We start from the raw sequence: 12,591 nt of genomic DNA on the forward strand, positions 1-12,591 counted from the left end.
TGTAAGTCTTCCGAGGCCTCTTGAATCTTTATTCTTGTTTCTTGAATCTTTACAATTCTAAGGATGTTCTTGGTTTGTCAATTTGCATGATTTCTTCGTGAATTACTTCAAAAACCCCCTTAAATTGCTATGTTTCGGGAAAACTAGAATTATAGAATCAAATATAGAAAACATTACAAAAGTCCTGAAATCATAGGCAATCGTTCTAATACTCCTCCTTTTTGCTACTATTTCAACGCACAAGACAAATAGCACAACATGTCCTAGAATCTCTGATTTAGTCCTACTCATAATAATCAAAACCAATTCGTATTGTTTACCAAAAACACCGGTAAACAAAAATACACCATGTTAATTTGCCTTGAATGATCAACATCTCATGATTAGGCGTTGATGAGCATATTGAACTATTTATGTGGCTACTAAAATATTATTTAACACACATTAAATTTCTCTTTGTCCCTCTCTCATTTAGTTCAACTGTATATGGGTCCACCTAATCTTGAGAGTCCATTATATAAATTTTAACTAAAAATAGTGAGTGTGTTGAAAACTGTTTACTAGAAATACTTCCTCTGTCTCAGAGTGAATGATCATTTCACATATATTAATTTTTTATCATTCCACACATATTAATTGAGTCATGTTAACTTGTGTCTTTATGTTACTCCCTCCGTTTCAAAATACATGTCCAATTTTTGCAATGTGCACTATTCACTTTACTTACTTTGACCTTACTTTTTTACTAATGTATAAATACAAATATTAGCATGTATGATGTTGTTTGATTTGTCTCGACAAATATTTTCAAAATATTAAATTTTTATAATTTTTTACTTTAGATAATTAAAGATATTAACGGTCAAAATTGCGCATTGGCATATGTAAAGTGATTGACTTGGACATGTATTTTGAAACGAAGGGAGTACATGTTAATGAACTCAAAAATAGAAATATTTTCTCAAATTATGTGCATTCTATTTATTACAAATTCAAAAATTAAATTCAATGCACACATTTTAATAAAAATTATTATATTTGATTCATTAACTTGTGCCTTAAGGGCACAAGTTAGCTTTTCCCTAATTTTGTTTTTTTTTTTAAAAAAAATAATGATAAACAAATGTTTTTATTAAAGTATCATTAGTAAGTATTGATGTATTTAACCTCATCATAACTATAAATTGGAATATATAAAATTGAGAATGATACAAATATTATTAAATAAATGATACAATTGAAAAACTGTGATTAATATTATTACATTGAGGGTGTGTTTGTTTCAAGTGTACCAAATTTATTTCTAGGAATAACATTCCTTGGAATATAAAAATAGGAATTTTATTCCAAGGTATTTAGAAAAAAGATGTTTGGTTAACATTATAATATTTCAAGGAACCTTAAAAATAGAGAATATAATAGGTAATTACACATAATTTTATTCCCATCTCCATGGGAACTTTATTCCCACCATTTTCTTTGGGAAAACTTTTCTATTCTCAGGAACATTTTATACCTGAGAATTTTTTTTAATAAACTTGTAACAAACATAAGCATATGCATTTTTATGATTTTATTATCAAGAATCTATAAATATAACTTAAAACAAACACAACATGAAAATTAAACGGGCTCATTGAGATTGGGACAATTTTTTATTTTTATTTTTACAAAAGAGCTAGTGGAATGGAGGGAGTATTTTTAATTGTTTAATGTTAGCCTATGGCCAAACCAAGAAGAAAAAAGTGAATAAAATAGTGAATCATGCATGAATTCTGTCAATGATACAGTAAGATTCCGCTCTTCGGTCGAGTTCAATGAGACAAAATTAGTATGCTAGTCATTAATATTACCTACCAATACCAAACTCGTGTACCTCGGTAGACATGTAGTGGTAGCGGTAGACATGTAGTACTCGCGCTACTTCATCATCTCGTGCAACTCGTGGATAAAGAACGATGTAGTACGCGCTTTATATTATAGTGCCAATATGTAAATGGCACCATCAAAACTATTACTCTCTCCGTCCCTCAATAGATGACTTAGTTGACAATATACATTATTGATTTGACATACTTTGATCATATTTTTCTACTAATTCACAAAGATAAATGATATCATATAAGATGTTGTTGAATTCGTCTCAATGAATATTTTTAAAATATTAAATTTTCATAATTTTGTTTAGTAGAGAATTGAAGATATCAAAGATAAAACATATGCATTGGTAAGTGTGTTGGAATCAACTAGGTCATCTATTGAGGGACAGAGGGAGTAGTTAAGAAGAATCACGCATGAACACCCATACAAAGAAACAGGTGTCGTCACCAGTCATGATAACAATACGAGAACGTATTCTGATTTGTTTTCAACCACAAAAAGGAATTAAGTTTAACTTTGTCAAGGAGAGCGTAAGGATCGGAAGCCGTAACCTGATTTATGGTTTGTATTAGGAAAATGATTAATCGTGCGATTTTAATAATAAAATGTTTTTTTATTATAATATGTGTTTTATTTACTAAAATATTTGTATTAATTGCAGTTAATGAAATATATAGATAAAATACAATAAATAAAAACATAGTAGAAAAATAGTTAATGGTCGTGTAAGTGCAACTTGAATGGTAGCTCAATATATTGGTATATAGACGTTGAGGTTTGAATATCGAATTCTCCACTTCTACAAACCCTGAGTTTTCCACTTATATACATTTATAATGTGTGAGTCTAAATATTAGGCTCTTTTTTTTTTGGTCTAGAAATATTAGGCTCTTTAACCTTATAAATATGCAAATTCCTTTCTAAATGAAAAAAATAATTATTAATAATTTATTGATATTTTAAAGTGACAATAATGGTGGATTCTAGGGTGTGGAATCTACAAAGTCCCTTACCGATGGACCATTATAAAAAGGGTTAATAGTGTTTTTCACCCCTGTAATATATGTCATTTCCGGTTTTAGCCCCTATAAAATTTTTCGGTTTGGTTTCCGTCCTCGCAATTTTTTTTTCCGGAAAACCCCCATCCAATTCAGCAAATTCGCTTATATGGCGTTGACTTCGCTTTTTTTTCATTTTTTTTAATTGGCCACATCAGATTCTATAATTAAAATTTCTGAAATTTTATTTTTAAAAATTTTAAAAAATCCAAAAAAAATATAAATTCATTTATATTAATTTAAAAATAAAAAATTTGAAAATAAAAAAATTGTAAAAATTAGAAAAAAATTCAGGAATTTTTTTTAAAAAAAAATCTGGAAATGTTTTTTATTACCAAATTTTGTTCTTTGTATAAAAAAAACCAACTTTTTAATTTCGAAAGAAAAATCTGAACGTTTTCGTATTATTTTAGAAAATTTTGAAATACATTAAGTTCCATATAGATAGAAATTTTTTATATGATTTTATGATTTCAGCCTCCTCTAACGAAGAGCTTAATTCTAGGAAAAATAGAATTTCCACGATGATGGCAAAAATGAAAAAAAATCGTAAAATCTTCATAATTTCGTAAAAAAAAATATTTTTTTCCAATATTTTAATTTTGAAAATGATTTTATAAAAATTATGGAATAAAATTTTTGAAAAAAAATTGAATTTTTCCTAAATTTGTATCCATATTTTTAAAAAATAAATTCTTTTCCAGAAATTTATTTTTGTAGAAAACTTTTTCGAAAAAAATCTGATTATATTTTTAAATTTTGAAATTTAAATTCCAGAATTTTTTAAAATATTTTTAATTTCGAAAAAAATCTGATTATATTTTCTTATTTTTTTCTAATTTTTTAAATTTAAAAAAAAATTATAGTTATTTTCTGATTTTTTAAATTTTAGAAAAAAAATCTATATACAAAAAAAAATTGGTAATTATTTTTTTCTTTCAGAAAACAACTTATTAAATTCCAGAATTTTTTAAAATCTTCTTAATTTCGTAAAAAAACAAATTTTTTCAATTTTGAAAAAAAAAATCTTAATGTTTTTCTGATTTTTTTATTTTAGAAAAAAATCTTATTTTTTTTTCGATTTTTAAATTTTTTGGAAAAAAGTATGAATATTTTTCTGATTTTTTTTTTTTGTAAATAATCTGAATATTTTTATGATTTTTTGGATTTTTTTATTAATTATATTTTTGGTCCCTACAAAATTGCAACCTTGTAAGTTTAGTCCTTACTTAATTTTAATAGCATTTTTAATCCCTACAAAAAAAAATTTACTTATAATTTTAGTCCCTGCTAAAATAAATTTTGTTTAATTATCCTTAAACTCTTAAATTTTTTAACGATTCTTTTTATACAAGTTTAGAACACTATGAACGGTTCATTTACTAAAATCTATAATTTTTTAACATGAAATAAATTAAATATGAATTTTTTAAAACGACAAAAGTTTAAGATATAAGTAACAAAAATATGGACGTAGAAATCAAATTTTTGCGATATTTTTTTCGGAGGACCTTTTAATAACGTTCTTAACACGCCTGTAAAAAATTGTTGAAAAACTTAAGAGTTTAAGCATAAATTAAACAAATTTGGATTGAGTAAGGACTAATATTGAGTGTAGAAATTTTTTGTAGGGATTAAAAATGCTATTAAAATTAAGTAAGGACTAAACTTACAAGGTCGCCATTTTGTAGGGACCAAAAACATCCCTTTTTTAAAATAAAATCTGATGTGGAAATGTTTTTTTTTACATGTGGCCAATTAAAAAAAATAAAAAATGAAAAAAAATGCCAACTCAACGCCACATAAGCGAATCTGCTGAGTTGGATGGGGGAGGGGGGTTTTCCGGATTTTTTTTTTTTTTACGAGGACGGAAACCAAACCAAAAATTTTATAGGGGCGAAAATCGGAAATGACCTATATTACGGGGGTGAAAAACACTGTTAACCCTTATAAAAACATTCATATCCATCATATCAATCTCTTCTTTTGTACTTTACACACCACATCACACTTCTTTTGTCCCTCTCGCTCTAGCCTCTTCCTCCCCTTTCTCTGTCTATGCTCTGTCTTCATAACTTCATGTCAAGGGTGGTTTTGGAAAATCAAACAGCTTCAGCAAATCAAATGAGGCTTCATATTCTTCTTCAGCTGCTCCAGAAAATAAAATTTGAGACATGTTTTTGACATATCTGAAATAACTTATTTAAAAAAATAATAATAACTTATTTGAATAAATAAATTTCCATTCAATTATGTCTTTTTTAAATGCAAAAAAAAATAATTAAAGAGATTAAAATATGAAGAGGGTCCTCGTCCTCGAATCCACCATAATTTGATACATAAAATATTCAAAATAAGTAATTTATAATAACACAAGGGAATTAAGAAATACCAATATCTTCTATAAATTTCATGGTTCTGATTTCATATGTTCACAGTTTTCTGAAAAACTTATTACACACTTAGTTTGGTTTTATTATTACAAACAAAGAAATGGAATTATCTTGGGCAACAAATTCAGCCATAATTCTCATCACTGTGACATTTGGTTTGGTATACGCATGGAGGGTATTGAATTGGATGTGGTTGAAGCCAAAGAAGATAGAGAAGCTTTTAAGAGAACAAGGCCTTCAAGGGAATCCTTATAGACTTTTGCTTGGGGATGCAAAGGATTATTTTGTGATGCAAAAGAAAGTTCAATCCAAACCCATGAATCTGTCCGATGATATTGCACCACGTGTCGCTCCTTACATTCATCACGCTGTTCAAACTCACGGTATTTTTCTTTTTTCAAACTCAATCTTACCACTAGAATATTGATTTGAAGTGATAGAGAAAATCTATCACTAATTTATTTGTCTGTCAAAGTTTATTGACTGTTTTTACTAAAGATTTATCATTAAGTGAATAAGTGGGGTGTCTGGAGTTCGGACTCAATCTCGTATATATTACGCAATGTCTCTAGCAACCGAGTTAAGCTGACAGGGACTTCGACTTTTATCTCGAAGCAGTGTGAAAATGAAAATCAACTGAATAAAGTTAATTATTTTCAAGCATATAAATTTAGTAAGATAAATATGAACAACTATTAGTTATGTCTGGTCTACTTTGATCACTAGTACAAATAATAGTAGACTATAAAAGAAACAATGACAAGACTGTTTAATTGGTGTCGATGACAATTATAGAACAACTTGCTTTCACCACTTCATGCTATTTTGATTTTTGACAAAGATTGAAATTAAGGAAAAAGCAATTGAACCCCACTTAGATTGGTATGGTGGTGCTGACTTGGGACCTTGAAGTGTGTTTCTCATGAAGGTCTCAGATTCGATTCTTCTAGATGAATTTGGTCGGGATAGTTTAGCTTTATAAAAAAAAAACTTGCGTAAAAAGTTTCACTGATGGAAGATATTTAAATTGCAAGTCCTCAGTAAAAAAAGAGCTGTTGTTTGCGTAAATTTACTCTGAACCATATGTGGTAATCTAGCTATAATGATCATTGAACTCATCATCAACATCCTGAGCCGATTAGCGACAACCTCATTGAAGTCATGTCGTGGTACAATTGATCTTCACTAATATTCCACCCATTGTATGCAGGGAAAAAATCTTTTATTTGGTTTGGAACAAAACCATGGGTGATTCTCAATGAACCTGAGCAAATAAGAGAAGTATTCAACAAGATATCTGAGTTCCCAAAGGTTCAATATAAGTTTATGAAGTTAATAACTCGCGGTCTTGTTAAACTAGAAGGAGAAAAGTGGAGCAAGCATAGAAGGATAATCAACCCTGCTTTTCACATGGAAAAATTGAAGGTTATTTCTTTTTTTCTTTTTAATTTTTTTTGCACTGCTCTACTAATGAGCTTCACTAAGGATGAATCGTTCGAGAGAACCCGAGTTCAATTCGTAGATAGAACAATTCTTCGTCAGACTATCCTTAACTCGCGGATGAACTCCGGATTACCAGGGTTTCTTTTCCTAGGTACCGGATGGTTAACGCCAAAAAAATAATAATTTGTTTTTTATTATCTTGCAAATTACACTTCTACAATCTACATAGTTTTGTTTATTTGAACTCTTAGATGTTTCTTTTTTATTACACCCTAGATTATGACACCAACATTCTTGAAAAGCTGCAATGATTTGATTAGCAATTGGGAAGAAATGTTGTCTTCAAATGGATCGGGTGATATGGACATATGGCCTTCCCTTCAGAGCTTGACAAGTGATGTTATTGCTCGTTCGTCATTTGGAAGTAGTTATGAAGAAGGAAGAAAAGTATTTCAACTTCAAATAGAGCAAGGTGAACTTATAATGAAAAATCTAATGAAATCTTTAATTCCTTTATGGAGGTAAGAGTATTATATCATAGTATCAGTTCATTTTTCCTTCTCTAATCACTAAGATGCTAGTTTTACATGACTATTCTTTTTACTTGTAGGTTTTTACCTACAGCTGATCATAGAAAGATAAATGAAAATGATAAACAAATAGAAACTACTATTAAGAATATAATTAACAAGAGGGAGAAAGCAATAAAGGCAGGTGAAGCCACTGAGAATGACTTGTTAGGTATCCTTCTAGAGTCAAACCACAGAGAAATTAAAGAACATGGAAACTTCAAGAATATGGGATTGAGTCTTGAAGAAGTAGTGGGGGAATGCATGTTATTCCATATTGCAGGGCAAGAGACTACTTCAGATTTGCTTGTTTGGACAATGGTGTTGTTGAGTCGGTACCCTGATTGGCAAGAACGTGCAAGGAAGGAAGTATTAGAAATATTTGGCAATGAAAAACCAGACTTTGATGGACTAAATAAACTTAAGATTGTGAGTATTTTAAATTCATCTTCTTCTAATTGCAGCTTAGTTATGTTTGTTTAAGATGATATCTTCCAATAGCCTTAACATCAATTGTTTTGTTATAGATGGGCATGATTTTGTATGAGGTTTTGAGGTTGTACCCTCCTATAACCGGCGTTTCTCGAAAAGTTGAGAATGATATAAAACTTGGAGACTTGACATTATATGCTGGAATGGATGTTTACTTGCCAATTGTTTTGATTCACCATGATTGTGAACTATGGGGTGATGATGCGAAGATGTTCAATCCTGAGAGATTTTCTGGTGGAATTGCCAAAGCAACAAATGGTAGATTTTCATATTTTCCATTTGGAGCGGGTCCTAGAATCTGCATTGGACAAACCTTTTCCCTATTGGAAGCAAAGATGGCAATGGCATTGATTTTACAAAAATTTTCATTTGAACTTTCTCAAACATATGCTCATGCTCCAGCTGTGGTGCTTACTGTTCAGCCACAACATGGTGCTCATGTTATTCTACGCAAAATCAAAACATAGAAACAACATCAGAGAAGAAATATATACCTAGAGCTTTCACTATCTTTCATGAAGTGTGTCTGGAGCTTAATGGAGCTATTACCTTCTATGTCATCTAGATTTATCTAAATTTCAATATTCATAATGTATGTTTTTAATTTAAATTTGAAAAATTATTGTAAGGCCCGTACTTTAGAAATAGCTAGTTCAAGGGGTTTTGACCGTTGGACTTGTTTTAAAGGATCTATCCTCTGTTCTCATGTGAAGAAACATGAATAACTTCTCATTTACCTTGATCGTATGACTATTGGACATCAGACGATCAGTTAGCCTCTAGTCTAAAAGGTCAAAATGAAGTCTTGCCTCCGGTCAACATGATCATAACTAAGCCTCTGATCCTTTGAGACCTTATCCTCTGATGAATAATATATTTATCTTGTGATAAAGATTTCTCTCCAAAACGGTCAAATTACAATAACAATTTCAAATTGGAACGATGTATCAATCATATATATTTATTTTTTTTTAAGGAAATTTATCAATCAATTATTAATACACATTATAGTCCACAAAACCAATAATTATTTCAAGGGTTAATATATGTTTATCCTCTGCAATATGTTGAGTTCCGGTTTACCCCCTGTAATTTTTTTTTTAGATTTCAACCCCTATAACATGAAGATTCTTTAGAAATAAACCCTAACCCCATTTGACTGTGTAATAATGCTGACGTGGTGTTTACTGATTGTTTTGGTAAACAAGAAGAGTTGGTTTCGGTTATTACAAGCATGATCAAACCAGAAATCATAGGACATGTTGTGCAAAGTTTTTTCAGAAAAAAGAGTGTGCGTTCATCAAATTCATAGGTTGCTTTATGAACAAGACGAGACTGAATGGTGTCTTTTGACAGAAAAAAGGTTTAAAATAAAAGGAAACGCAGTAAATGCAAAATAAAGGCTAAAAGTTTAAAACGCAGAAACTTAAAGAAAAGATAAATTGCATTGCATTAAAATAAAGGTGGTTCGACAAATCATTTTACATATATTATGTATAACTCTTTTCTCTCGCACCGGTACTTCGAGTGTTTTAGAATTTCTATAAGTGATTTGCGACCCGTTTTCCCTATGGAAAACTACTATCTATACATAGCAAGAAAACTGGAAAAAGTCTAACTCCACGATCAACACTTCTTCCATTTGGACAACCGCTTGTCTACCACATTTCCATTGAGGAAACCACTTCTCTTTGAAATTCAAAATCTTCATGTCTCAACAATAATTGCTTGGCTTCGACGGTCTTGCATTCCTGACTCACGTCTTGTCGAATTCTAGGGCTTTTATACCCTTTCACACTAAGTCCACATCTTGTCGAACTCCTCAAGTTGAAGGAAAAGACTTCGATTCCTGTAAAGATAAAAGTCAACTAATGTTGACCGTATTAAATGAGCATGTTGAAATTACAACATAACAATTTGCCCCCCAAAAAATGTCATTTTCGACTGAAAAATTTCGAAGGAGAAGATTGATATTTTTGAAAAACTCTATTTCAAAGCATGACGTCATGGTAATCATGACTTTCAAGAGTAGTCTTGTCAAATTTTCTTTCACCACACGACTTCGAGATTTAGTGGGCCATTGCTTCTGTAGTTGAAAAGTTAGTGGGCCTCTCCATTTTCCTTAAGGTGCCAAGTTGATAAGTCAATAATTAGGTGGTTTTTAAGTGTTTATTTTAGTAGAATTTTATGTGTTTTAATTTCTTTTTAGAACTTTGGTACTTCAAATTTGTTTGTTTTTATTTTAGGATCAAATATGATGAAAGATCGAGTCTTTGAGCAAAAGAATGGATTAAGATGCATGATTAAAGCTTGTTTGAGAAGAAAGCTACAAAGAGGGAAAATCTGCCATATTTATGTGCTGATTTGGTGCATATTTATGTGTTGATTTGGTGCAGATTTATGTGGTGATTTAGTGCATATTTATGTGCCGATTTAGTGCAAATTTATGTTCCGATTTAGTGCAAATTTATGCCGTTCCTCTTGCTATAAATTGAGGAACCATCAGACTTGTAAATCATCTTTGAATCTTGGGAATTCTTTGTGACAATTATTTCTATTGAATCAAAGTTCTTTATTTTCTTGTTCTTTACAATTCTGCACTTTTACTTTCAGCCTTTTACTTTCATGTCTTTCTATTCCATCTCTTTAATCTCTTTGTCTACGATGACCATGTGTGAGTAGATTTCTTTGCCTTGGGATTGTTGGATGAGTCTAATGGCCTAATCCCAATCAAACCAAGCCTAGAACCCTAATCTTATTTAAATATATTTTCTAATCTAATTTCATCGTTTTCAAACTCAGTAACAAGTATTAAACGAAGGACCGAAAGGTTAAGTTTAATAGTTGTTATTTCATCATCTCAAATATCAAACGAAGGATCGAAAGATAAAGTTTGATATTGGAACAAATGAAATTAGACAAGACGACACAAACCTTGATGGGAACACCCCAAGGGAATAGTTTTGTGAAGTATTGAGGCAATAAGTTTTGCTCTTAAAGGGTTTCAATAACAATCAACCATGATAATAGACGTGATTGTTATTGAAACATGTAACAACTCGATTTTTCGCTAGATTTATTTTATTATTTATTTATGTGTGTTTTATGTGCTCTTATGTGATTGTTTGCCTCTGTGTGTATTTTTGGTCGGGAATTGTAGAATTCGGTGTTAGAAGGGTATTTTAGTCATTTTGGACTCATGGGTATTTTGGTCATTTTGTGAGTAAGGGTAGTTTAGTAATTTTGATGAGGATTATTTTTAGTGCTTAGTGAGAGTTGTTATTTTACTAAGTGCTAGGGAGTTGTAGTAATTTATTTTATTACCGATAGGTGACCGTTAGTATTACATTTTACCGTTAAGTGAGTAGTAACATTTTGGTTAGAATAGAAATGGGTTAGGCCTATTGAGGTGTTGTGAGTTGAGCTCAATTAGATAGAACCTATATAAGCTCTAGTTGGTAGAGAAAATAGGGTTTTTGCCAACATTTTCAATTGAGAAGAGATAGAGATAGAGAGAAGGAAAGGGTTTGAAGAGAATGATCTAGAGAAGGCTAGAGGGAGGTCAAGCTTCAAGGATTGGAGCTAGGATTGGAGCAAAAGTAAGCCTTAGTGTTGATTTTGAAGAATTAAGGTAACGGGGTTAGAATTCAAGCATAATCAATAGTTGTAGTTTATCCCTAGTTCTTTGCTTAAGTTGTTAATTTGGATTTTGTTGTAGAAATTCGTGCTTAATTATGATGATATGATTATATGCATGAATTGAATGATAATTGTGTTGTTGTTGTTGAATTTGTATGTTAAAATGGGTAGATATGAACATGATGAGTTTTTGTATGAAATTAATGATGAATAATGTTGTAGTTGTTAGATTGATGATAAATTCATGTTCAAATGTTGTTGTTGTTGTTGTTTTAACATGTGTTGTTGATGAATTGATGCATTGGGTATCATGAATTGATGAATTGGTGATGAGAATTGTTGTTGTTGATTGAAAGTTGTGGAAGTTTGGTGAAGTGATGAATTTTGTTGTGTTGATGCTTTAATTTCACAACTTGTGCATGTTTAAGTGTTTTGGAACATATATGACCTATAAACATCTTTGGGATTAAGTTTTAGGGTTTGGAATGATCAAAATTGGGATTTTGGGGTGAAATGGGTTTGAAACCCGAAAGTTGGAGACTGAACTGATGAAGCCTCGCTTAAGCAAGCCATCAGCGAGCTCTAAGCGAGCCTGCCCAGAACCCTCTGGACACAGTTCGCTTAAGCGAGCAGTAAGCGAGCTGTAAGTGAGTCTCATTTGCAGGTTCTGGACGCAGTTCGCTTAAGCGAGCTCCAAGCGAGCGAAGTCCAGTAGCCTCTGTAAGCTGGTCGCTTAAGCGAACCATACCTCGCTTAAGCGAGCCATGCCCTGTTCAGCCATTTTGATTCTTTTGTTTCGTGTACTTGGGAACCAATCCGAGCTTTCTAAAATGTTTTTTTTGACTTGTTAAACCTCTGTTTATGCACTTGATCCTACTGGAACATGGTTTGAATCGAATTGGACTTGATTTTGTGAATTTTCACTTAACTTTGGAAAAACGGTCCAAACGTTGATTTTTCCGAAAACTTGTTTTTCTCTGGAAATTGAAGTGGGATTAAGGTTGTATAATGTTTATATGATTTCTAAAAATGGTTGTGATTGGTTTCATCAAGTTTTAACTTGTTTTGCTTTGAAAATTGCATTCTTTTATAAAGGTGAGAAAGTGAGACGAACTT

General features: G+C 30.9%; 1 protein-coding gene across 1 annotated transcript; it reads left to right on the forward strand.

Moving 5' to 3' along the window:
* The first annotated feature begins 5,373 nt into the window (after positions 1-5,373).
* LOC146947048 (cytochrome P450 72A68-like) lies at positions 5,374-8,525 on the forward strand. The gene is made up of 5 exons (XM_085744767.1): positions 5,374-5,715; positions 6,543-6,757; positions 7,052-7,296; positions 7,386-7,773; positions 7,872-8,525. Exons 1-5 carry the CDS (start codon positions 5,433-5,435, stop codon positions 8,301-8,303), a joined length of 1,563 nt encoding a protein of 520 aa, XP_085600893.1. The 5' UTR covers positions 5,374-5,432; the 3' UTR covers positions 8,304-8,525.
* The last annotated feature ends 4,066 nt before the right edge of the window (positions 8,526-12,591 follow it).

This window comes from Medicago sativa, chromosome 2 (assembly GCF_051527215.1).
Source record: "Medicago sativa cultivar Bolivia chromosome 2, Bolivia_mono, whole genome shotgun sequence".
In the NCBI taxonomy this organism is placed as follows: domain Eukaryota; kingdom Viridiplantae; phylum Streptophyta; class Magnoliopsida; order Fabales; family Fabaceae; genus Medicago; species Medicago sativa.